This window comes from Macaca thibetana, chromosome 19, assembly GCF_024542745.1.
Source record: "Macaca thibetana thibetana isolate TM-01 chromosome 19, ASM2454274v1, whole genome shotgun sequence".
Classification (NCBI taxonomy): Eukaryota; Metazoa; Chordata; class Mammalia; order Primates; family Cercopithecidae; genus Macaca; species Macaca thibetana.
The window spans coordinates 36,243,997-36,270,459 of record NC_065596.1 but is presented as its reverse complement, the minus strand read 5'-3'; the positions used below and the strand labels follow the sequence as shown (position 1 = coordinate 36,270,459).

General features: G+C 42.3%; 3 protein-coding genes across 3 annotated transcripts in view; 2 read left to right on the top strand and 1 right to left on the bottom strand.

Annotated features, from left to right (window-relative positions):
• Positions 1-26,463, top strand: part of FIZ1 (FLT3 interacting zinc finger 1) — a 255,628-nt gene that overhangs the window by 75,532 nt on the left and 153,633 nt on the right. The window lies entirely within an intron of this gene.
• Positions 1,241-13,850, bottom strand: RFPL4A (ret finger protein like 4A). The gene is made up of 4 exons (XM_050771788.1): positions 13,622-13,850; positions 8,436-8,487; positions 2,571-2,865; positions 1,241-2,062 (listed from the first exon to the last, which is right to left on the bottom strand). Exons 3-4 carry the CDS (start codon positions 2,854-2,856, stop codon positions 1,482-1,484), a joined length of 867 nt encoding a protein of 288 aa, XP_050627745.1. The 5' UTR covers positions 2,857-2,865; positions 8,436-8,487; positions 13,622-13,850; the 3' UTR covers positions 1,241-1,481.
• Positions 25,992-26,463, top strand: part of NLRP9 (NLR family pyrin domain containing 9) — a 33,705-nt gene continuing 33,233 nt past the window's right edge. Inside the window, exon 1 of the mRNA XM_050771871.1 lies at positions 25,992-26,341. Within this exon, the coding sequence (XP_050627828.1) occupies positions 26,062-26,341 (280 nt within the window). The 5' untranslated portion in view covers positions 25,992-26,061. The remainder of the gene's footprint in view (positions 26,342-26,463) is intronic.

Genomic DNA, 26,463 nt, shown 5'->3' with positions numbered 1-26,463 from the left:
TGATGGTGGCAAAACAATATGGATATAATAAATACCATTGCATTTTACACTTAAAAATGGTTAAGATGGTAAATTATATGTACTTTACCACCATTTGTTAAGAAATAAAAGACTGAATGAAAATTAATAGTATTCTGTGTGATCATATCAAGTGATATGGTTTGGCTCTGTGTCCCCACCCAAATCTCATGTTGAATTGTATCCTCAGTGTTGGGGGAGGGACCAGGTAGGAGATGATTGCATCATGGGGATGGATTTCCTCCATGCTGTTCCCTTGACCGTGAGTGAGTTCTCACAAGATCTGATTATTTAAAAGGGTGTGGCACTTTCCATTTTCTCTCTTTTTCCTGTCACCATATGAAAAAGTCGCTTGCTTCGCCTTTGCCTTCCTCCATGATTGGTGAGTTTCCCGAGGCCTCCTAGTGATGTTTCCTGTACAACCTGCAGAACTATGAATTAAGAAACCTCTTTTCTTCCTAAATTACCCAGTCTCAGGTAGTTCTTTATAGCAGTGTGAGAATGAACTAATACAGAATATTGGTACCAGGAGTGGGGCACTGCTGTTAAGTTATCTGAAAATGTGGAAGCAACTTTGGAAATGGGTAACGGGCAGAGGTTGCAACAGTTTGGAGGACTCAGTAGAAGACAGATGTGAGAAAGTCTGGAACTTCCTAGATACTTGTTAGATGATTTTGACCAAAATGCTGACAATTGAATTGCTCTTAGTGAAGTAACTTAAAGTAGAAATTAAGATGACTGATTATGGTATTTTCTTCCTATTTTGAGTTTCTCACTAAGCTTCAAGCGCATCTACAAATTTTGTAAATGTGTGCTTTTCATTCAACTCAGGATAGCTGTAATTTCCATTGTAATTTTATATTTGATCATTTTATTTAGAAGTGGTTAATTTCCATGTATGTGGAGAATTTATGGATTTCTTCCTGTTACTGATTTCTAATTTGACTCTGTTGCCATTATAGAAGAGGGTGTATAGTATTTCAATTTTAAAACTAATGAGTTCTCTCTAAGACCCCACATATTTGTGGCAAACACTCAGTGTGCACTTGAAATGAATGTCAGTGTTTAGTTGTTGGGTTAAACTATAATTTTGCTGTATTCATAGGTCCTTATCGTTTGAAATTCAGTTACTGTGTTGTGTCACATTCAAATTATTTAGCTCATAACTTCATAACACATAGTGCATTGATCTTACAGAAAATAGAAAACACTGACAAATGAATCTGAAATTTCAAAATATTTATTGAACAGAAATAAAACATAAGCCCCAAAGAAAACAACATGACAAACTTTAAGTAAAATGTAATTTTCCCCTAATTAATATAAGCGCTTTCTGTTCATGGTTTACAGAATGATGGATCTTTCCTTTCTATCCCTTTGTACCTATGTGTATCTAGCAGAGAAGTTCTTAGCTGTGGCTATGGGCGCACAGAAACTTCCTATAGATGATTATGTTCAAATGTTTATTTACTTTCCCCAGAATAAACTGGGGCACTGGCACTGGCTGGATTGATCAGAGGACAGATACTCAGGAAGGTCTGATCCTCTTGAGTTCCACGTTTATGAGCAAAAAATGGACGCCATGGCTCGCTAACAGGAATTTTGTTGAATGTGTAAATATGGCACCCATCACTAATATTGTAAAAGGAAATGGACCTCATACCTACATCCAGGAAAATCCCCACTTTGTGCAACTGGGGACCCACCCAGAGAGGAGTCATAGGCATACTGCTGGCGGCAAAGACCCTTCCTTTTCTGCAACCCACAGTCAAGAAGCCGTGTTCTGAAGAAAGCACAATCTTCCCCTGTCGGTTCACAGATTCCTTACAAATGCCCACATCCCATACTTTGCTGGTGCCCACGTCCACCTCCCAGTAATGGCGGCCGGAAGTGAAGCGAGGGGCGCCCAGGACGCACAGTGCCGTGTCGAACCTCTCAGCTTGCTCCTTCCTATTCTGGCTGAAATCCCCACTTCGGAAGCTCCTCAGGTCTTCAGAAATGATAAGATAGTTGTTGGCTGTGTCCACATCCAAGGTCATATCCACTGTGGAAATAAGAACCAGCAGCTCAGCAAAGACACAGTACAGACTCCCTCTGCCCTTTTATTGCAAACACTTGAATACATTATTCACTTTTACTTTTATTCTACTTTCTTTCCCAAATCAAAATTTCCTGGGGAAACTTGTTTGGCCGCCTGATGAGGTTAAATTTTATCTACAGATTGCATGAATATAATAATAATTGTAACAAGTCTACCTTATTCATAGTAGAAATTCCTTTCGAATTAAGTTGGTGGATTTGATTAAAATTATTTTTCCATTTAGCACATAAGATACATGAGAGAAGACAGTAGCTTGTTCTCCAAAGTATTGTACAAACTCGCACAGATTCCATGAAAAGCTATACTCGAAGGTGAGAACTGCTGTTGTTTGTGAAGCACAGAAGTTTTGGATGCTAGATATCTGCTAATGCCTGTGTTTAATGAAGAAATGTTTGAAAGTCGTTTTCCCAGTGCCTTTTATGGGTTGTGGCAAGTCATATAGATTCCTTACCTTGAAACTTCCTCATCTTTGGGTTCATTGTTAGAATAGATTTCAGCTTGGGCTCTAGTTCCTTGATGATGGAAACCAGCGCCCTCAGCTTGTACTTGGGCTTGATGTCATTCTTCTGAGAGACGACAGAGCAGAAGCGGCACAGTAAACCTTCCCCATCGGGCTCCTTCTGCAGTGCATTGAGGCATTGGAGGCAGCAGACATATCCGCATTTCAGCTGCACGGGTTCTTCAAGATCTTTTAGACAGACAGGACATCTAATGATTTGTTTGAAGTGTTCAGCCATGGCAAATGTCTACAGAAACAAAAAATGAGCATGGTATTAGAATTTCCATGAGCTGAATGAACAGCTGATAGTGCTTGGGATCTTTTATCTTTACATGCATAGAGTTTTCATTGCACGATACTTACAATCACTACTGCTGGTGACGAAGACACAACATGAATACAAATGTAAATGACTCGAGGCCCTGAACTTCTAATATCTGTAATACTCATTGGAATAAAGGGCATGATTCACCGAAAGACTTTGAGTTGAAATAGTAAAGGGGTCTACACCTGAGCTGTTTGATATGGTAGCCACCAGTCACAAATGGCTATTGAGACCTGAAATGGGGCATATCCAAATGGAGATGTGCTGTGAGCAAAATAGTGTATTTTAAAAATTTTAAAGACGTAATGGGGAAAAGAGAATGTAAACTATCTGCTTGAGAACGTTTAAAGTTGCTCACATGTTAAATGATTATATTTTGAGTTAAAATTCATTAGGCTTGTTTCTTTATATTTTATGTGACTACCAGAAAATAAGTTTACAATTACGTATATGAGTTATCTTGTGATTCTATTGGACAGTGCTGGAGTACATTTGAAGACCTTCTACTTCCCCAACTGTGCAAACTGGATGTGGTGAAAAAAGCCTGATAGCACACCAAAAGGACAAGACACAAAATACAAATTAGTTGTACCAGGTATAACTGAATCTTCTGCATAGCAAAAAAAAACAGAAAAAGCAAAAAAACAGAACTAAAAAAAAAAGTAGCCATATATATGACAATGCATTAATATCCAAAAAATATAAGAAATTTTTTCAAGGCAATAGCAAAAAGAAATAAAACCCAAATAATCCAATTTTCGATGGGCAAAAACCTGAATAGACATTTCTCTGAAAAACACACAAATGACCAGCAAGTACTGAAGAACAAGCTCAACTTCACTCACCATCAGAGAAATTCAAACTCAAACTGAGACAGGAATACTGTGTGGTCACAAGAGAATCGAGAATGTATCAAGTGACAATTTCACATAAGAGCAAAAGAGTGGCTGTTAAAATTAGCCACTTGTCATTAAAATTACAAGGACAAGGAGGGCCCTGGGCTGATAAGGTGCTAAAAAAAACAGGAGGGAAACCATTACCACACTAATTACCATGGTCATTACCACACTGAATCACACACTCTCCAGGGTCACGGCTGACCCCAGCATGCATGCCCATATTTAGTATAACAACAGGTGCCTCCCCAATTCTACAAAATATCTGTTTTTTTTCCCTAGAAAACCTAATGATTAGTTCACCTCCTAATTAGAAGGTAACAAACCTGCACATTGTGCACATGTACCCTAGAACTTAAAGTATAATAAAAAAAATAAAAGAAAATCCGAACTCTTTGCATGCCACCAGCTCTCAGAATCAAACCCACACTTCTTCTCTCCTAAGCATGTACTTTTGTTCTGGAATAGAAGCTTCTTGTCTTTCACTTCATTCTGGCTCATCCCTGATTTCATTCTCCTGACAGCATCAAGAACCTGGAAACTGGCTGGGACTGGGGTCTCTCTGGCATCCAGGGACCCTCCTGAGCCCTCCAGCAACAAAACCGTGATGAGATACTACCTCCCCTTGCTAGGATGGCTATGATCAAAAAGACAAAACATAAGTGTTGGTAAGGAAGTAGAGAAAGGGGAACCCTTGTACACTGTTGGTGGGAGAGAAAATTGGTACAACCACTACAGAAAATAGCAGGGAGGTTTCTGAAAACATTAAGAATAGAACTATGTTCCAGCAACCCTACTTCTGTGTTTATGCATGAGAGAAATGAGGTCAGCATGTCAAAGAGATGTCTGCACTCTTAGGTTCTCTGCAGCGTTATTCACAATAGCCATGGAAATAACCCCAGAGTCTGTGGGAGAAAAATGGATAAGGAAATGGTGATATATACAATGAATTATTCCACCATAAAAAAGAAGGAAATCCTGGCATTTGCACCAATGCAGATGAAGGCTGAGGGCATTGTGGGAAGTGAAATAAGTGAGGCTGAGGGAAATAAATACTGTATGATCTCAGTTACGTGGAATCTGAGTTGACTGATCTCATAGAATCAGAAAATAACAGAAAAATGGTTGCCAGGGGTTGTGGGAAGGGGAGAATAGGAAAACAATACGAAACCCATAGGAAAACCTGACATTGAATAACCCAACCACCGAACTTCTGTTCATCATTTCAGAAAGTTTACCAAATTCTGATGAAATTCAAGAAAATAGAGATTGTCATTTCTCCAGCCTTGGTATTGAAAATCTAAGACTTACCTGGCCGGCACCGTGGCTCACGCCTGTAATCCCAGCACTTTGGAAGGTTGAGGAGGGCAGATCACCTGAGGTCAGGAGTTCAAGACCAGCCTGACCAACATGGAGAAACCCTGTCTCTACTAAAAATACAAAATTAGCCGGGCGTGTTGGCACGTGTCTGTAATCCCAGCTACTCGGGAGGCTGAGGCAGGAGAATTGCTTGAACCCGGGAGGCAGAGGTTGCAGTGAGCCGAGATCACACCATTGCACTCCAACCTGGGCAACAAGAGCGAAACTCCGTCTCAAAAAAAAAAAAGAAGAAAATCTAAGACTTACATAACGGCTACCAGGGCAGAGGTCCCATTATCCCCCAAATATACAGTATGTCTATCATGGAGTTGGCCTCAGACAACACTGGTGGAATCAAGAAATTATTGCATTCCCCCAGACTGTCATACACCCTTTGTAAAAATGAATTCCATAAGCTTGAACTCACCTCTCCTTCCGGAGTTTCTCCCCTGGCCTCTAGCTGCTTCTGCGGACAACTCAGAGCTGGAGTGACAGTTGGCTGCCAGCAGCTTTTATAGGAGAAGGTCTCTCCACTACCTTAGCCACACCCTTCCCCTCCTTTTTAATCCAATCAGATTTTGATTTAATTCTGGCATCATTATGATTGTTACTATTGGATAGGTTTTTACCATAAAGGAAGATGATTGTGTTTTCAGAGTGTTATTTTTTAATTAACAAGGACAAAATATTGCCATATAATAATTTTTAGATAAGATCTTGAATATTATGGCTATTGATAAATTTGGAAATTAATTAAAATTAACATTTTAAAAATTGGGGTAATATTTAAAATTCCTCTAAAATGAATGGTGCTACTTTCAAATAGTTTTTTATTATAAATGTAACACCTTTTCACATTTCAATAAAAGAGATAAGTTAAACCTACTCAGAAGTTGTTACTAACAGAACACTCCACAGACCACACTCAACTCTCAAAAACATTTTCTCTATAATGTAAAGATTCTAATTAACAAGCTTAGAAAAGAAATCCCAAAACTGTTTCCAGACAATCAGCCAGTGAAAGTCCTGTTTTTCTTTTTTAGTTATACCATCTAAAATTAAAGGTAAAAGATATTGTTATAATCTTACTATTTCCCTTACATCACAACATAAATAAAATGAGATTCATTTCTTTTTTTAAAATCTTCAAAAATGGGTTCCTCATGTATTAAATATATTATAGGTGATCAGAGTTCATGGATAAGAATGTAAAATCGGGAGACTGGAGGTAGGGTGGAAAAGGATTTGATTACATTAATGTGATTAAATTAATGGTCTTTAATCATCTCCATAGTAATCATTCTCTGGTGATTGCTAGATTCTCTTCTTTCACATTCAAAGCCAAGGCAGTTCTCAATTCCTTTTGTCTCATGAAGGCAAATTGAGAAACGCAAAACTCTTAAGTTGTGATGCATATATTATTTCAAATCCTTGCACATTGCATTTCTTCATTGATTGGGATCTATAATATAATCTGCCACATGTATGTCCATGTATATACACATACCATATCTACACATACACATGCAGAGAGAAAATTCTTATCTCTTCTTGCATAATTCTAATTTGTTTATTTTCTTATATAAATCCTTTTAAAATACACTTACATTTATGGAAGTAGTTATTCTCCAACGCATAATTTTACTGACCCATGCTCATGGAGCACTGATCCCTAACATTTTTTAAATTTTATCTGCTTTGAGTAAATCATGAACAAAATTTATATTCTCTTTGGGAATACCAGGTGGCCTCAGTTGTGGAAACCACCAAGCCCAGTGGGTTGATTTGCCTCTAGAATGTTCTCCCAAAATATCTTTCAGCCTGCAATTGCATTCATGCTCATGTCCTCACAGAGGAATTCTTCCATTCAGAATTAGCGAATAGTGTATTAGGACTGCCAGCACACTCATGGAGTTGGTTTGGGTGTTGGATACTTTCCGTAATCTTTTCCAATTGCATCTTTTCACAGAAAGTAGCTCCGCTGGCTTCTATGAAGACAGTGGTAACGTTTTCCTTGCCCACTCTCATGTACAGTTCAGAACTTTAAGGGTCTTCCATGTTTGAATAAACTTGTCCTTCAACATCCCAGTCAGGGAGGACTGTGTTCTCCATGCCCTGTCCCTGCAGGCGTGTCACAGAACCTCACGTAAATGGTTGGCGTCGGTGGCTTCTGATCCCCAGGCCCTGTTCTCTGCCACAAGCAGACTTCTGTTTTCTTTTTTTCTTTTTTTAATTATACTTTAAGTTCTGGGTTACATGTGCAGAACGTGCAGGTTTGTTACATAGGTATACACGCACCCTGGTGGTTTGCTGCACCCATCAACCCTTCACCTACATTAGGTATTTCTCCCTAATGCTATCCCTTCCCTAACCACCCTGCCACCCCACCCCGAGAGTTCCCAGTGTGTGATGTTCCCCTCCCTGTGTCTACGTGTTCTCATTGTTCAACTCCCACTTATGAGTGAGAACATGCAGTGTTTGGTTTTCCGATCTTGTCATCGTTTGCTGAGAATGATGGCTTCCAGTTTCATCCATGTCCCTGCAGAAAACATGAACTCACCCTTTTTTATGGCTGCATAGTACTCCACGGTGTATATGTGCCACACTTTCTTCTTTTTTTTTTTTTTTTTTTTTTTGAGACGGAGTCTCGCTCTGTCGCCCAGGCTGGAGTGCAGTAGCCGGATCTCAGCTCACTGCAAGCTCCGCCTCCCGGGTTTACGCCATTCTCCTGCCTCAGCCTCCCGAGTAGCTGGGACTACAGGCACCCGCCACCTCGCCCGGCTAGTTTTTTTGTATTTTTAGTAGAGACGGGGTTTCACCATGTTAGCCAGGATGGTCTCGATCTCCTGACCTTGTGATCCGCCCGTCTCGGCCTCCCAAAGTGCTGGGATTACAGGCTTGAGCCACCACGCCTGGCCTCACACTTTCTTCTTTAACAACGAAGAGAAGCTCCGAGTTTCTGACAACCCAGGACTTGGCTCAGTTTCTAAAGGAAACTGTCTTCCTTTCTCTCATTGTCAGTGTTGGAACAGCAAAGGGATTTGAGGTGAACCTGGACACTGTGGTCTGTCCCTGAGCCACTGCCCAGCATGTGGCCCCACTGTCAGTCCAACCGAGGCATGGCTGAGGTGGCTCAGAACCAGGCAGGACATGTTATTGCTCAACGGTGGCTCTGAATTCTTTTGTTCACGATTCCTTAGGTTCTGTGTTTTGCCTGGAATGTAAGGAAGCACTCACCTGGGTCGTCTTGTCACCAAGTTCTGTGAGGAGAAGCGTCAGCTGGGATGAGCTGGGACCACAGAGAAGAAAAAACAGAATTTTTGCAAAATAGTTTCATTAAGTCCAAACAAAACAAAACAAAAACAGAAAACTACAGCCCACAAATATAACAAAAAAACCTGTGAAGTTTGAGAATCTGATCTCCTGCATTTGCCACACAAAATTTCCAATTGTCAACAAACAATTATGAGGCACACAAAGAAAACAGAATGTATCAAGATGAAATAAATGTCTATGAGAAGTCAGGCCATTGGGCTTACTCTCCACAGACTAAAGTACTTGTCTAAGTAGACCCGGAAGAACTAAAGAAAACAACGGGCAAAGAACTGAAGTAAATTAGAAGAACAACACCTCACAAAATAGAAAATATCAACAACCAATAGAAATTTTTTAAATGAACTAATTAGAAATTGAGGGCCATAAAGCAAAATAACTGAAATGAAAAATTCACTAGAGAGGTTCAACAAAAGTTTTGCAATTTTTTTTGTTTTTGTTTTTACAAATGTTATTAAAATCTAATTCAAGGCTAGGCACGGTAGATCTTGCCTATAATCCCAGCATTTTGGGAGACTGAGGCAGGCGAATCACTTGAGGTCAGGAGTTTGACACCAACCTGGCCAACATGGAGAAACCCCGTCTCTACTAAACATACAATAATTAGCCCAGCATGGTGGCACACACTTGGAATTCCAGCTACTCAGGAGGCTGAGGCAGGAGAATCACTTGAATCCAGGAGGTGGAGGTTGCAGTGAGCCAAGATTGTGCCACTGGACTCCAGCCTGGATGACAGAGTGAGTAAGACTCCATCTTGAAAAAAAAAAATTTAATTAGAGTAAAACAATCTTCACCAATGTAATGTGTAAAATTTGATTATTATTTAATTTTATTTAAATTGTTAGATAATTATGTATAATTATTTTATACACCATAATATTTTGAAATATATACACAGTGCAATGGCTAAATCTAGGCAAATAATATATGCATTTTCCCAAAAAGTTATTATATTTGTGACAATAAAAACTACTCCCTTGCCATTTTTCAAGAATGCATTATTTTGTTAACTATAGTCGCCATGTTGTACTCATCTTTTGTACTCTTTTACTTATTCTGTGTAAGTAAAATTTTGTATCCTTTGATCAGTATCTTCCCAACCTGTCTCTACATCAACCCCCAATGACCCCATTTTACTTTCTAGTTCTATGAGACCAGCTTTCTTTAGATCTCACATATAAGTGAGACCATGCAGTATTTATCTTTCTATGTCTGGTTACTTCACTCGGCATTAAGTTATTCCGGTTCATCCATATTGTTGCAAATGACAGAATTTTCTTCTTTTCTATGGGTGAACAGTATTCCATTGTGTACATACATCACATTTTCTTTATTCATTCATGCATTGATAACACATAGATTTTTTTTCCATATGTTGGCTATTTTAAATACTGCTGCAATAAACATGAGACTGCAAATCTCTCTTCAACACAGGTATTTTCTTTGTATTGGATATGTATCCAGTAGTGGGGTTGCTGGATCATATGGCAATTCAATTTTTAATTATTTCAGGAACCTCTGTACTGTTTTTCACACTGGCTATACCATTTTACATCACCACCAACAGTGTACAGTTGTTCCCTTTTGCCTACATCCTGTCCAACACTTTTTTTTTGTCTTTATGATAATAGCTATTCTGACAGATGTGATCTCTCATTATGGTTTTAACTTGCATTTCTCTAATGATTAGTGATTTTGAGCATTTTTAAAAGTATCTGTTGGCTATTTGTATGTCTTCTGTTGATAAATATCTATTCAGATCGTATGTCCATTTTTTATCTGGTTGGTTGTGTTCTCAATTTTGAGGTGTGTTTCTTATATTCTGGATATGAATCCCTTGTAAGATGTATGGTTGGTAAATATTTTCTCTTACTGTTTGTGTTATCTATTCACTTCGTGAATTGTTTCCTCTGCAGAAGCATTTTCTTTTTTTTTTTTTTTTTTTTTTTTTTGAGACGGAGTCTCGCTCTGTAGCCCAGGCTGGAGTGCAGTGGCCGGATCTCAGCTCACTGCAAGCTCCGCCTCCCGGGTTCACGCCATTCTCCGGCCTCAGCCTCCCGAGTAGCTGGGACTACAGGCGCTGCCACCTCGCCCGGCTATTTTTTGTATTTCTTAGTAGAGACGGGGTTTCACCGTGTTAGCCAGGATGGTCTCGATCTCCTGACCTCGTGATCCGCCCATCTCGGCCTCCCAAAGTGCTGGGATTACAGGCTTGAGCCACCGCGCCCGGCCAAGCATTTTCATTTGATGCAATCGAATTTGTTTATATCTGTTCTGTCAGCCTAAAACGAGGAAGCTGAAGAACAAAATATAATTTAAAGAGTTAACTTTTCCAAAGTGTGGACAGCTGCCTGAAAGACCCAGAACCCTGTGATCTTGGATTTGAGTTCTCTTCAGCCTTTGTTACAAGAAGGAGTTTTTTTCCTTTGTTTTTTGAGGGAGTCTCGCTCTGTCGCCCAGGCTGGAGTGCGGTGGCGCGATCTCAGTTCACTGCAACCTCCGCCTCCAGAGTCCAAGCCATTCTCCTGACTCAACCTCCTGAGTAGCTGGAACTACAGGCGCCCGCCACCATGCCTGGCTAATTTTTTTTTTTTTTTTTTTTTTTTGTATTTTCAGTAGAGACGGGGTTTCACCATGTTAGCCAGGATGGTCTCGAACTCCTGACCTCGTGATCCGCCCGCCTCGGCCTCCCAGAATGCTGGGATTACACGAGTTAGCCACCACGCCCAGACTGTTACAAGCAGGTTTTAAAGGCAAGTAGTGGAAACAGGCAGTGGACTGTTACAAAGTTGGTTGTCAGAAAATCTCATTGTCTGACAGAAATAACATTGATTAGTGATTGCTGATATATCGTTAAGCTATAAGGTATGGATTATAGTGTTCAGTGCAGCATTGTTAGTTTAACTATAGCTACTGTGGCAATAGCAAGCAGTTTCAAGAGATGAATACACAAGTGGGGGCGGAGGGGTAGGGTGTGATCGTGATCTCGTTTTAATGTCTCTCTGGGTCGGATAATTAGGACTCACATTCTTAAGATAAAAATTTATTTCTCATTTTCCCCTTTTGATCAGAAATATTTCTTCTTGAAAACACTGATGATCAAAATCTGATTCTCAAGGTGTCCCTCATCACTGGGAAGGCTCTTTTGAGTAGTCCTGTCAAAGTTATTGTGCCATAGATGCTGTGAACGGTTGAATTATCTCTAGTCTTCAGAGTACCGTGAACTTAGTTTTTTTCAGAAGAAGTAAAACCAAGTGAGATACAGAGTAGAAATATAATTCGCATAAGAATTATAATTTTAAAATTTCATATACCATGATGGAAAAAATCTATTCCATTGGGGAGTCCATTAAAAACATCATGAAGAAAATTAAAACTCGTTCATTTTTTAGGGATTCGTTGTAGCAAGAAAACAATTCAGGATTTAGTTCAAATTGTAGAAAAACAATATAAAAACAATGTAGAAATAATGGACCATCTGGCAACAGATGTACTATAGATTTCTTCTGAAAAACGATTTTTCTTTTTCCATTTCTTCATTTTTACTAAACTTCATTTTTAAGATTTACTATAAATCTTCACAGAACAAATTTATTTGCAAAATACGTTTTAGTATTATTACATTTGTCCTGCTTATTTGTACAACGTGCAATAAGAATAGTAAATCACAGGCCAGGCGCAGTGGCTCAAGCCTGTAATCCCAGCACTTTGGGAGGCCGAGACGGGCGGATCACGAGGTCAGGAGATCGAGACCATCCTGGCTAACACGGTGAAACCCCGTCTCTACTAAAAAAATACAAAAAAACTAGCCGGGCGAGGTGGCGGGCGCCTGTAGTCCCAGCTACTCGGGAGGCTGAGGCAGGAGAATGGCGTGAACCCGGGAAGCGGAGCTTGTAGTGAGCTGAGATCCGGCCACTGCACTCCAGCCTGGGAGACAGAGCGAGACTCCGTCTCAAAAAAAAAAAAAAAAAAAAAAATAGTAAATCACCACAAAGTCTCTTTCCAAGTTGGTTTTTCTGGAACTTTTTCATAAGGAATCCAGATTACCATTTCAAATGCCTCAAGGCTAGGAAGCCAACCCAAAGATTTGCCACCAGACTCTGCCTCTAATACCTATATGAAGTAGGTGACTTTCTCTCTTCTTGAGGTCCCACAATATCTTGTTTTTCCTGTGCCTGTCTGAAAGTAACATTCTTCACTTACTGCAAAGTCATAAACCTTGCAAGGAAATTGTGTATACAAGGCATCAGCCCAGTCTTTCCAAGAGACATTTTATCATTGCTGTAACGTTAACCTCCATTCCTCCAAGCAGTCTGGTCATAATTGAAAATATGCCATTCCACTAAAAGCATTGATAAAATAACCTGTGTATCTAATTGTGTCCTGTTAAAAACCAGTCCTTTGGGAGACCGAGGCGGGTGGATCACGAGGCGGGGAGATTGAGACCATCCTGGCTAACACGGTGAAACCCCGTCTCTACTAAAAATACAAAAAATTAGCCGGGCGTGGCAGCGGAGGCCTGTAGTCCCAGCTCCTCGGGAGGCTGAGGCAGGAGAATGGCGGGAACCCGGGAGGCGGAGCTTGCAGTGAGCCAAGATGGCGCCGCTCACTCCAACCTGGGCGACAGAGCGAGACTCTGTCAAAAAAAAAAAAAAAAAAAAAAAAAAACCTTCTTATTAAACTTATGCCTACAACTATTTTCCCATAAAATAAGAATACTCACAAATGGTTTCCAAGTCCTAGAGAAATCAAACAGAAAGATAAATGTTTCCATTGTGCCCACAAATATATACTTTACCAAGTTTGTTCTAAGCTATAAATAGCTCAAAATAGAATGTTCTTGCCTCTGAAGACAAAACATAAAAATAATTAGGCGCGATTTAGAATAAAATAGTGTAAGAATATCTAGTTATCTATTAGTTTAGCCTCGTGTAACTAATTCTGGTTCCACTTGACGTTGGGTTGGCAATCGGGTCATAACACTATTTTCCCACACTGCCAGGATTCTCACACTCGTTTCTTCTCATCTGGAGAAGCCATCACTTCTTAGTTTTGAATTTGCTCTCCTAGGGATAGGACTTTCCCCTCACCTCGATGCACCCACTTTGCATGTTGGGTGGGGTCCTGAGGCTTCACTTCTGAGTGCTTTCAGGCACAGGCTCTGTATGAATTCCTTGGTTGTAGATAGGCTGGGTGTGGCGGTTTTCCCAAATGCTGATTATTCGTGCGTTGTAATGGGCATGTGAGCAGGCTCACTGCCTCCTGCAGGACTGGGAAGGTGGAGCTCTCTAGAAGCTTCCCTCACGCCCCAGCGCTGAGAACCGTCAGTGGGTGTTATACGGATTTGTGCAATTTAACCTCCCAGCCAGCAGGTGGAGCTTGTGCGTAGGAGTTGACCCAGCGCCCTGCTATTGCGTCAGTCCTTGTAGAAAGGGGCCATGCAGGTTGACCTCCCAGCCAGCAGGAGGGGCTTGTGCATAGGACCTGACCTAGCACCGTGACATTGCGTCAGACCCTGTAGAAAGGGGCCATGCAGGTTGACCTGCCCGTGAGCAGGAGGCGCTAGCAGGAGGCAGCTTGGTGCTGGTGGGATTCACGTTTGGCCTTTGTTAATCAGGAGAAGCCCCCGAGTGTCCCAGCAAAGGGCAGAGCGTGGAACTCTCAGAGTCCCCTATTTCATGCTCTGCCTGCCAGGTGGCAAGCACTACCCCAGCAGAGGTTGGGGGACAGGTCCCAGGCCCCTGGGACAATTTTCCAGGAAAGGGAGGGGCCTCTTCACTGCCCCCAAGGAGCCCCAGAGGGGAGAGGGGCAGCTGGAACCCACAGCCCAGCTGGTGTTGGTGGGACCCGCCCAGCTCCCCCTGGCCCTGACTTGGTGGGCATCCCTCAGGGGTCTGGCCTGGCAGCACACAGCCAACCTAGCCCCAGCATCTGCATTCAGTTTCTGAAGCTGCCCCGGGCTGCCAGACTCCCTGTCTGCAGCAGAAACTGGGGCTCCCAGGCCACAATCTTCCAGGTCAGATTCTAGGACAGGAGGGGCTCCCACCTCCACGCTGCACTCTCCTCTCAGATCTGACCACTGGGACTCCTCCTCTCCAGTCAGATCCTAAATCTCATCCCCATGCTCCTGGACAGCAAGCTGGAGCCCTAGGGGGATGGGATTAGGCCAGGGGACTTGTCCTCAGTTCCCCTAGACTCGCGCTGGATGTGATGGGGCTAGGCTGGTCCCAGGATGGGCAGTGCTGGCTGAGCTGTGGACCTGCCACTGGGAAGGGCAGGCCCCTCTCCATAGGAACAGCCATGCAGACAGCTGTAGGAGAGGCTGGCAGGCTTGGGGTGCGTGGTCTGATTGCTTCTTGGTTCTGCAGCAGCCCACAGCAGTAGCGGGGGAACCTGCCCTTGGGGCACAGGAGATCACTAAGCCTCCTCTCGCCTTTCCTGCCTGCAGTGGGCAGTGGCGGCCTCAGGGCAGGACCCAGAGCCTTGGGGGAGGGACGCCCAGAATGGCGCCCTGCTGCAGCTGCCCACTCTGGGAAGCCCATGGGGCTCCACGTGAGTTTGAACAGTGCCTCTGTGTGACCTCCAGGCGGCTCCCTATGCCAGTCTGGAGGCCTGCAGGGGTCGAGGGCCCTCTTGCACCTAGGATTGTAAAGGTTCATGGTGGGAATGGGAGTCTTGAGGGTCTCTCACTTATTCCTTCCATGCATGGTCCAGGCCCGGGGGCCGCTCCTAGCTCCCAGCAATCCCGTCTGAGCAGGCAGCCCCACTTCCCCCTTTCTGCACCCTCAGAGTCTCCCGTGGCCTCTCTGGTGAATTCTGATGTTCCTGCTCAGACAATCTATTTAAATTGTCAATATCTACTCCATATTTTGGATCCCCTCCGTGGCAGAGAGGCGCCCCAGCTGCACCTAGTCAGCCATCCTGAGCCTCTTGCTTTTCCTTCATCCCTGTGTACATGTCTTAGATGGCTTCTTCCTAGTGCAAGTCCTTGAAAAAACAGGGAACACCTGCGACTTGGAGTCTGGTAGTCCAATGACAGACACAAGAAATTAGGGCTCTAGGGGTGTCTGGAGAAGCAAACTATAATCTCCCTGCATGGGGATGACCAGCAGCTTCTGGGGAGAGAAAGAGTGGCTTCATGTGGCTTATTTTCTAGACTAAAGAGACCAGGTGCATGTGTAGCAGTTGTGGAATTTAACTTCGCAGGAAAGACCAGACTGCAGATCGCACGGAGACGTTCAGTGTGGAAGGATTTGAGGTGTCAGCGTGATTTTTGGAAAAGGGAAGCAGCGTTGAGGGAAAATGCCCACTTGGAAAAATGCACTAGTCTGTGACCCACTCCTGAGTGTCCGTTGCACCCCTATTAAGACATAGATTCTGCCCAGCACTTTGGGAGGCCGAGACGGGCGGATCACGAGGTCAGGAGATCGAGACCATCCTGGCTAACATGGTGAAACCCCGTCTCTACTAAAATATACAAAAAACTAGCCGGGCGAGGTGGCGGGCGCCTGTAGCCCCAGCTACTCGGGAGGCTGAGGCAGGAGAATGGCGTGAACCCGGGAGGTGGAGCTTGCAGTGAGCTGAGATCCGGCCACTGCACTCCAGCCTGGGCGGCAGAGCAAGACTCCGTCTCAAAAAAAAAAAAAAAAAAAAAAAGACATAGATTCTGGGCCGGGTGTGGTGGCTCACGCCTGTAATCCCAGCACTTTGGGAGGCCGAGGTGGGCAGATCACGAGGTCAGGAGATCGAGACCATCCTGTCTAACACAGTGAAACCCCGTCCCTACTAACAATACAAAAAAAATTAGCTGGGCATGGTGGCGGGCGCCTGTAGTCCCAGCTGCTCAGGAGGCTGAGGCAGAAGAATGGCCTGAACCCAGGAGGCGGAGCTTGCAGTGAGTCGAGATCGCGCCACTGCACTCCAGCCTGGGTGACAGAGCAAGACTCCCTCTCAAAAAACAAACAAACACAAAACAAAACCAGACTCATAGAAGCAGAGAGTAGAGAGGTGGCTGCCTGGGGCTGGGAGCAGAGGAAATGAAAAGATGCTGGTCAATGGGTACAAACTCTTAATAATAAGATGAATAAATTCTGAAGCCCTGATGTACAATGAGATGACCATATTTAACACTACTGTACGGTTTACTTACAATTTGTGAAGAAAGTAGATTTAAGTGTTCTTATCCCACACAAGCACAAAATGTTAATTGTGATGATGTGCTAATGTAGCTGTGGTAATCATTTCACAATGCCTATGTATAATCAAATTATCGCTTCAAACACATCGAATAGATATAATTTTTACCTGTCAATTATATTTCAATAAAGCTAGGGGAAAATCTTTTAATAAAAAAGAAATTAAAATATCATTTATTTTGGTTACTATTTTTTGGCAAATAAAATGTTCAGAAAGGTTCTTGTTTAGTTTACAAATCATTTCAAGACAGTTTCCAGCTTGTTTAAAAAACTTCTGGCCGGGCACCGTGGCTCACGCCTGTAATCCCAGCACTTTGGGAGGCCAAGACAGGCGGATCATGAAGTCAGGAGATCGAGACCGTCCTGGCTAACATGGTGAAACCCCGTCTCTACTAAAAATACAAAAAACTAGCTGGACGTGGTGGTGGCGCCTGTAGTCCCAGCTACTCAGGAGGCTGAGGCAGGAGAATGGCCTGAACCCGGGAGGCGGAGCTTGCAGTGAGCTGAGATGGCGCCACTGCACTCCAGCCTGGGCAACAAAGCGAGTCTCCGTCTCAAAAAGAAAAAAGAAAAAAAAAAACTTCTGAAAACAAATTCCTGCAATTAGAAAAATATATCTGAAGAAACAATTTTATCTTCTGAGTGAGCTTTTAGGGAATATTTGTGAATAGGCTTTATCAAAAGAGTCTCTAACTACATATTTGTTACATGTGGATAAGATGCAACTTCCAACTTTTTGCCAAGAGACTTTTTTTTTTTTTTTTTTTGAGACAGAGTCTCACTCTGACACCCAGGCTGGAGTGCAGCAGCATGATCTTGGCTCACTAGAACCTCTGCCTCCTGGGTTCAAGCAATTCTAATGCCTCAGTCTCCCAAGTAGCTGGGATTACAGGTGTGTGCCACCACACCCGGCTAATTTTGTATTTTTAGTAGAGACGGGATTTCTCCATGTTGGCCAGGCCGGTCTCAAACTCCTGACCTCAGGTGATCCGCCCGCCTCGGCCTCCCATAGTGCTGGGATTACAGGCATGAGCTGCTGCACCTGGCCAATATTCAATATTTGTAAAGTCGTATGATATTGTAGCAGTAATAGAAAATAGACAAATATAGTACAACAAAATTTACAGAAAGAGACAAGGCAACAGGTGGGCATTTCATATCAAGTGGATGGCGCCAGAAAATTGGTATGGGAAGATAGGCTGTGCAATATATATGTTGAAGTAATTGGTATCAATAGATAAAATTGAACCACTACATCACATTATGAAGATTTATTATATATAAGCAAATTGAAAATGTAAAAAGAGATGTTAATGTGTGAAAGAAAATATAGGGAAACAGTTGACTTCCTATAAATAGGAAGTATTTATATTACCCACAAATGATAAGATTAATAAAAATAGACATTAATACATTTTAAAACAACTCTACCCCTACAATACCATAAACAATAAATAGAAAAGCTCAAATTTTGGAAAAATTTATGATTTTGTATTAACTGGAAAATCGTATTTTGCATAAATATACACACAAAAATATATAAAATCAAGTAAATATCTTTAAGGAAAAGAACAAGCAATTCACAAATGAGAAACTGAGTGACAGCCCAGCCCTCCCTTCCTGCCCACCATCATCACCATCATCACCACCATCATAATCTTCATCTTCACCATCACCATCATCATCATCACCACCATCATCATAATCTTCATCTTCACCATCACCGTCATCATCACCATAACCATAATCATAATCTTCATCTTCACCATCACGGTCATCACCATCATCATCACCATCACCATCATCATAATCTTCATCTTCACCATCACTGTCATCATCATCATCATCACCATCACCATAATCATAATCTTTACCTTCACCATCACCGTCATCATCATCATCATCATAACCACCACCATCATCAATATCATCATGATCATCATCCTCTTCATTTCACAGAGGAGGAAAAAAAAAGTGAAGTTAATAAATACTTGCCCACAGCCACACCAACAGTCTAGAATAGAGGTTGCTGTTCCAGCTCAAGTGCTTAACCACTTCTAACCTTCTATGCCAGATCCTGTGGCAGCTATCAGAAAAACTGAAAAAAGGGAGATCAAGACACAGCCTCTAATGGATGCACGCTGGCCCAGCTAAGGATGGTTTAATCAGTCAGGGTAAAGAGGTCAGGTCAGAATTTTGATGGTGAGTAGCTGGGTTAAAGAAAGGCCAAGATCCTGGAGAGGAAAGATTCTTTGAGTCTCTTAGCTCAGTCTCATTAGGTAGAACTGAGCCACATCTTCCCATAGATCCAACACAGACCTTCCTAAGCCTCACTGGGATCAATGATGCCTGGGAGGCAGCACCATGGAGCGGTTAAGGTTAAAATTCAGGGTGACCAAGTAGGAATGTTCTCAACTGTAGCCTCCACCCTGATGGCCTCAAGCGTCTTTGACAATGGGAATAATAATGCTATCTACTTCAGAGGGCTGTGAAGAGAAGGATCTTGCAGGAAATGCATTTAGCTTAGCGGTAGGGCTTTTACACCATTAGCATTCAATTAATGTTAAAGAGGGTGGAGACAAGAATGGCAGCTGTGGATGGATAATGGCGATGAGAGTGAAGAGGGGACAGCATTCACACAGGAGTCAATGATGAGGGTAACAAGACGTTGGGAGACACCTGCAGATTCTAACTTCTGCTTCAAAGCCAGTTATTCAAGCATATTCATCGATTTCCTTATATACAAGTGCTCCTTTTGAAGTGCTCAACTTTTAAAGCGAAAGTTGAGACATGCACAAAATCGGTTCCCTTAGGAAGCTCGTAGGAGGAGTCACATACTCAGATTATGAGCCCAGTGGTTCCCATTACTAGTCTCCAAAGTAGCTCCTATGGGTGGGGAGAAGATAGTTCGCAGAAGCCCTGTGATCATATTATATTACATAGGGAGATAATACTGATAGCAGCACGGGACTTTCCAGGTGGGGGGAAAGCATTCACACCTGAGGAGTTAAAAACAAACCTAAACAATTGCCCTCTGGGTCTAGTCATCAATATCCACCACAGCCAATGAAAAGGAGAGATTCTGTGGCCAGTCACGGAGCAGCCAGGGCCTTTTATTCTTAGTTTCCACAGCTGTTCTTTGTTGAGTTCCAGCCCGGAGGACCACGGACTGGGTTGGGTAAGTCTTCCCCACCGGCCTTTCTTTCTTCTTCTTTTCCCTGAACTCTCAGTGCTTCCTGAAGGTCTGGAGTGCATAAAGAACAGGTACGAGGGCACCAGAAATGATCAAGTCTTGACCTTTTGTTTTGGCAAGGATGCACTGTAGTGAAAAGCATTTATTTATTTATTTATTTATTTATTTATCGTTTTGAGACAGAGTTTTACTTTGTCACCCAGGCTGGAGTGCAATGGCGTGACCTCGGCCCACTGCAACCTCCGCCTCCCAGGTTCAAGCTATTCTCCTGCCTCAGCCTCCCGAGTAGCTAGGACAACAAGCGCCCTCCACCTCACCTGGCTATCTTTTGTATTTTTAGTAGAGACGGGGTTTTGCCATGTTGCCCAGGCTGGTCTCGAACACCTGACCTCAGGTGATCTGCCCGCCTTGGCCTCCCAGTATGCTGAGATTACAGAGGAGAGCTACTGTTCCTGGCCTGGAATGAAAACCAGATACATTTGCAGAGAGATTGCATACCCAGCACTTTCACTAGTTACTCTTTTGTGTTTCCCAACTCTAAATTAGGTGAGAGAATGGGACCCTTCCAGAAGGCATTGTCTCCTCCTTTTGTTTTTTCTAAACTTGAATTCGAGATACAGTAAAGTGGAGGTCTTGGAGAGCTGAGGAGAAACGATGAAAGTATCGAAAACCGAAGGTCCATTTTCCAGACTCGGTTTGTTGGTTCTGATTGAGGGATTCAGGTAACCTGGGGAGGCAAATAATAAAACAACGAATCTCAGGCAGTGAGGAGTGAAGTGGGGAGAAGGAAGGTTGAGACCCGTTGATTTGGTGACTTGGCTGATGGGTTTCGAAGTAATATTTTCTCAGCCAGTTCTAGGATGTCCTGATTTTATGCTAAACGACATATTCATCCCGTTGTCAGTAATGTTTGCTTTCGTGAGAGTAGGGGTGAGCCGGGGGTAGAATCTGGGAGGAATGAGGAGATTGTGCCAGGGACCTTAGATGGCAACAACACGAAATGGTAGTGGGTGGCGGAGCCTAGTTAAAGTCTGTGAGGTGCTAGGACGCACCGGCGAGGGTATCTCTCCCTTATCCGGACTCCGCAGCAGGAAGAATGAGGCTGATGAAACGTCAGCACGGGAGAAACGCGGGAGACTCTGTCTGCAGAGGGAGGCTTCCCCTAGGGCAGGGAGGAGAAAGGAATGTTCAGAGAAGAGACTGAGGGGATGTGAGGGATTTTTTCTTTTTTTTTCTTTTTTTAAACTTTTGCTGAAATATACATAAAATTCACCATCTTAACTATTTTTAAGAATACAATTCAGTGGCATTAAGTACATTCACATTGCTGTGCAGTCATCACCACCATCCCTAGAAGCTGTTCATACCAAACTGAAACTCTATGCAACGTCCATCAAACAACAACTCCCCGTTTCTTCTCCAGCCCCTCTAGTCTCCCTCTGATTCCATATAATGGTCCGACTGCACCATAATATTGTCCCATTACTTAACTGTTCTTTTACTTATGAATATTTAGGCTTTTTGCCTTCAACAATTATTTAAAAGGCTGCATTGACCATTTGTGCACACAAAACTCTGGGCACATTTGCAAAGGCTACTTTGGAATGGATACCAGGGAGTAAAATTGTGGGGGTGAAGAAACTCTTCATTTTCCATTTTACTAGAGGTTGCCACATTTTCCTCCAAAATTACATGCATTTATATTTCTTCCACCAGTGTTAAACATCCATTTCCCCATATATTACGATGAAAATTATGTATTTATTTATTTATTTGTTTGAAACTGAGTTTTGCTTTTGTCACCCAGGCTGGAGTGCAATGGCATGATCTTGGCTCACAGCAACCTCTGCCTCCCAGGTTCAAGCAAGTCTCCTGCCTCAGCCTTCCAAGTAACTGGGATTACAGGTGCCTGCCATCACACCCTGCTAATTTTTTGTAGTTTTAGTAGAGTTGGGGTTTTGCCATGTTGGGCAGGCTGGTCTCGAACTCCCGACCTCAGGTGATCCAGCCACCTCCCAAAGTGATAGGATTACAGGCGTGAGCCACTGTACCCAGCCTGTAGATTTCAAATCTGGATGGAAAACGAGCTTCTAGGAAATTTTTCCTATTTTTAACAGCCATTTAAGTTTATTTCATGAAGTTTTTCCATTCCTTTCTCAATAAGTTAGCTTCTTACTTGCCTGTAATATTAAAATGTACACTTAAAATTTAACAATGGATTTCCATGCTTTTGCCTTTATTTTCTAATTTTATTGTGATTGTTGAATGAGACCAGTGATCTCTGATTTAGAATGCGTGTTTCTCTTTCAGTTTTTATTTATGCCCAAGATAAGGTCAAATTTAGTAAATGTCCCATGTGTGCTTGAATGGAATGTACATATTTGATTTGTAATGAAGCACTTTCCCATTAAAAAATATATACATATATTTCATGTACATACGCCACAAACTCTTTCTTGTGCATTACCTAAATAATATATTAAATTTTTTGGTTTTGCTTGGTGTGGTGGCTCTGGCCTGTAATCTCAGCACTTTGGGAGGCCGAGGTGGGAGGATTACTTGAGGCCAGGAGTTTGAGACCAGCCTGGGCAACATAGCAAAGACATCAGCTCTACAAAAATAAAAAAAAAAAAAGTTAGCTGGGCCCGGCAGTGTGTGCCCGTAGTCCCAGCTCCTTGGGAGGCGGAGGTGGGGAGATTGAGGAGGTCCTTGAGTCCCAGTGGGTGTGGGGGGGGGGCCGGTTGAGTATACAGGGAGCTATGATTGGGCCACTGAACTCAGCCTGGGCACAGAGCGAGACCTTGTCTCAAAAAGTTCATTGTGGTAAAATAGACGTAATACAAAACTTAACCATCTTACCTGTTTTTAAGTGTACAGTTCAATGGTGCTAAATACATCTATAATGTTGTGCAAGCATCGGCATATCCATCTCTGTAACTGTTTATCTTATAAAACTGAAACTGTCCTCATGAAACAATAACTCCCCATTTTCTTCTTCAGCCCCTGGCAACCATCTCATTCTACATTGTCTCTGTGATTCTGACCCCTTTAAGTACCTCAGATAGTTTAATAAGACAGTATTTGTCGTTTTGTGACTGGTTTATATCACTTAGTACATGTCCTCAAGGTTCATTCCTGTCACAGCATACATCAGAATCTCCTTCCTTTATTTACTTATTTGTTTTTTTCAGACGGAGTCCCGCTCTGTCACCCAGAGTGGAGTTCCGTGACGCAATTTCCTCTCACTACAACCTCCAACGCCCAGGTTCACACCATTCTCCTGCCTCGGCCTCCCGAGAGCTGGAACTACAGGCACCTGCCACCACACCCGGCTATTTTTTTTTTTTTTTTTTTTTTTTTTTAATAGAGATGGGGTTTCGTTGTGTTGACCACGCTGGTCTTGAACTCCTGACCTCAGGTGGTCCACTGACCTCAGGTGTTCCACTCTCCTCAGCCTCCCAAAGTGCTGGGATTATAGGTGTGAGCCACTGCGCCTGGCTTCCTTCCTTTTTAAGGCTGTATAATGCTGTATTTATAGACCACGTTTTGCTTTTCCATTCATCTGTTGATGAACACTTGGGTCTCTAAGGCTCCTATTAACATAAGTGTCCAGATAACTCTTTGAGAGAGTCTGCTTTCAATTCTTTTGGGTTGTTGGATCTTACGGTAATTCTATTTTTATATTTTTCAGAAAATACAATATGGTTTTCCGCAGTGGCTGAAACATTTAACATTTATATGTCACTAGGATATAAGGGTTCCAGTTTCTCTACCTTCTCATTGACACTTGTGTTGATTTTTTTGTTGTCAGTAGTTACCATCTTAGTGGATGTGAGGTATTATCTCATTGTAGTTGTGATTTGTATTTCCGTAATGGTTAGTGATGTTGAGCCTCTTTGTATGTGCTTATTGGCTATTGGCCATTTGTATATCTTTGGAGAAATGTCTATTCCAGTCCTTTTCTCATTGTTAATAAGATTGTTTTGTTACTGAGTTTTAGGCATTCCCTGTAATCTGGAATTTAATCCTTTGTGAGATATATGCTTTGCAAATATTTTCTCCCATTCTGTTGGTTGACTTTTTACTCTTTTGATATCATCTTTGTTTTTGAGACAGAGTCTCCCTCTGTCACCCAGGCTGAAGTGTAGTGGTGCAATCTAAGCTTGCTGTAGCCTCCGCCTCCCGAGCAGCTGGGATTACAAGCATGCACCACCACGCCTGGCAAATTTTTGTATTTTTAATAGAGACAGGGTTTCACCATGTTGGCCAGGGCTCTCAAACCCCTGGCCTCCAGTGATCTGCCTGCCTCGGCCTCCCAAAGTGCTGGGATTACCGGCGTGAACCACTGCGCCTGGCCGATACTGTCTTTCGATGCACAAAATTTTAAAATTTGTATAAAGTCCAGTTTGTCTATTTTTTCTTTTGTCTGTGTCATATTCAAGAAATAATCGCCAAATCTGTGCCTGGAAGCTTTTGCCCTACGTTTTCTTCTAGGAGTTTCACACTTTGAGCCTTCCGTTTAGATCTTCAGTCCATTTTGCATTCATCTTTGTTTGTCGTATCGGGGGTCCAGATTTATTCTTCTGCATGTGGCCGTAGATGGTATGTAATCTTCGCTAATCGTTTGTAATTATCTGAAAGGTATATTAGCTCGGATACAATGATATTGTATTTGTCATTATCTCCTTGTGTGTAAAATGATATTGCCAGGTGCACATATGCTCATGAATTCTAGATCTTGGGGAACTGAATCTTGGTGTTCAAAAATTCTTCGTCCATTTAGTACTTTCTAGCTTGAGTGTTTTTCAATGCTGATATTTTTATACAGTTAATACTTTGTTGGGTAAGAATTTGCCAGGCTTTTTCTTCTTCTATTTTACTTTTCTGTGTATTTTCTAGGATTCTCTTATAAACAACATATAGCAAGATTTTTATTTATCCAATGTGAGTCTAGATATTAGTAAGCAATTTTATTTCATTCATATGTGTTAAAATTATACTGAGGCTGGGTGCAGTGGTTCACGCCTGTAATCCCAGCACTGTGGGAGGCTGAGGCGGGTGGATCACGAGGTCAGGAGTTTGAGACCAGCCTGGCCAAGATGGTGAAACCCTGTCTCTATTAAAAATACACACACAAAAAGAAAATTAGCCGGGCATGGTGGCAGGTGTCTGTAATCCCAGTTACTTGGGAGGGTGAGGCAGGAGAATCACTTGAACCTGGGAGGCAGAGGTTGCAGTGAGCTGAGGTCATACCATTGCACTCTAGTCTGGGCAACAAGTGTGAAACTCTGTCTTAAAAAATAAAATAATATAATATTTTATATATATATATATATGGTATTATTTTTGCCACCTGTCTCATTTTGTCTAGCATATATTTCTACTTCATTTCCTGTCTTCTGTTGAATTGCAATGATTATCTGGAGGGTTTCTAATAGTAGGAAAGTTCACCATTCTGTTTCTGTCCGAGTTGTTAGTCTGCAAATGCTAACCTGTAATAAATCTTTTTCCTTATCTACTGTAATTAGAAGGCATATACCCCCAAACAAGACCAAAAAAATCTAAATTTGCTTTTATATCTTCTTCCTTTATTTTCATCTTCCTGAATATGATTATCTGTAATTTTAATATCAGTTCATTTTTTTTCATTATGAAAATTGGATTAGACTATACTAAGTATGGGAAGGTTTATAGAGCAAACAAACTCACAGAATGCTAGTAGGAGTGTCAGTTATTATATCCAGAAGGGAAAATCATGGAGCATTATGTAGCAAACACGGTGACCTGTGTGTGCTGTTTGACCTATAATTTCTAAATCGAGAGAAATGTGTGCTTATATGTACCAAGCTACACAGAAACGCTTGTTCATGAAAGCATCGTTTATGTCAGACAAAAACAAGACACTTAAGTGGCAGTCAGCGCTACCATTCACATGAATTTGTTTGGGAAAAGATGAAGCTTCTCCCCTAGATGATGTTTGATTATCAATAATTTTGATGATATCAATAATTTTGAGCTGCTTTCGGCTGCTGGAACTTAACTCTGTAATCATATCATTCTTCTCCAGGTATCATTTATTCTTTATTTTTAAGGATCTTTCTTTTCCCTCTGGAGACACCTGAGCTCACAGTCCTGGGGAGATATGGCAGAATCTTTTTTTTCGGATTTTGGCTTGTTGTGGTATCTGAAGGAGCTCAGAAAGGAAGAGTTTTGGAAATTTAAGGAGCTCCTCAAACAACCTTTGGAGAAATTTGAACTCAAGCCAATCCCCTGGGCTGAGCTGAAGAAGGCTTCCAAAGAAGACGTAGCAAAGCTGTTGGACAAACATTACCCGGGAAAGCAGGCATGGGAGGTGACACTGCACCTGTTTCTACAGATCGATAGGAAAGATCTCTGGACGAAGGCCCAGGAAGAGATGAGAAGTAAGTGCTGGATGAAGGGGCGAGGACCCGGGCGGGGGAAGGCTGGTGTACTGGGAACAAGGCGATATCGTTGTTGAATGAGTGGCCATCCCCTCCATCAGGTGAGAATGTGTGTGGGCCAA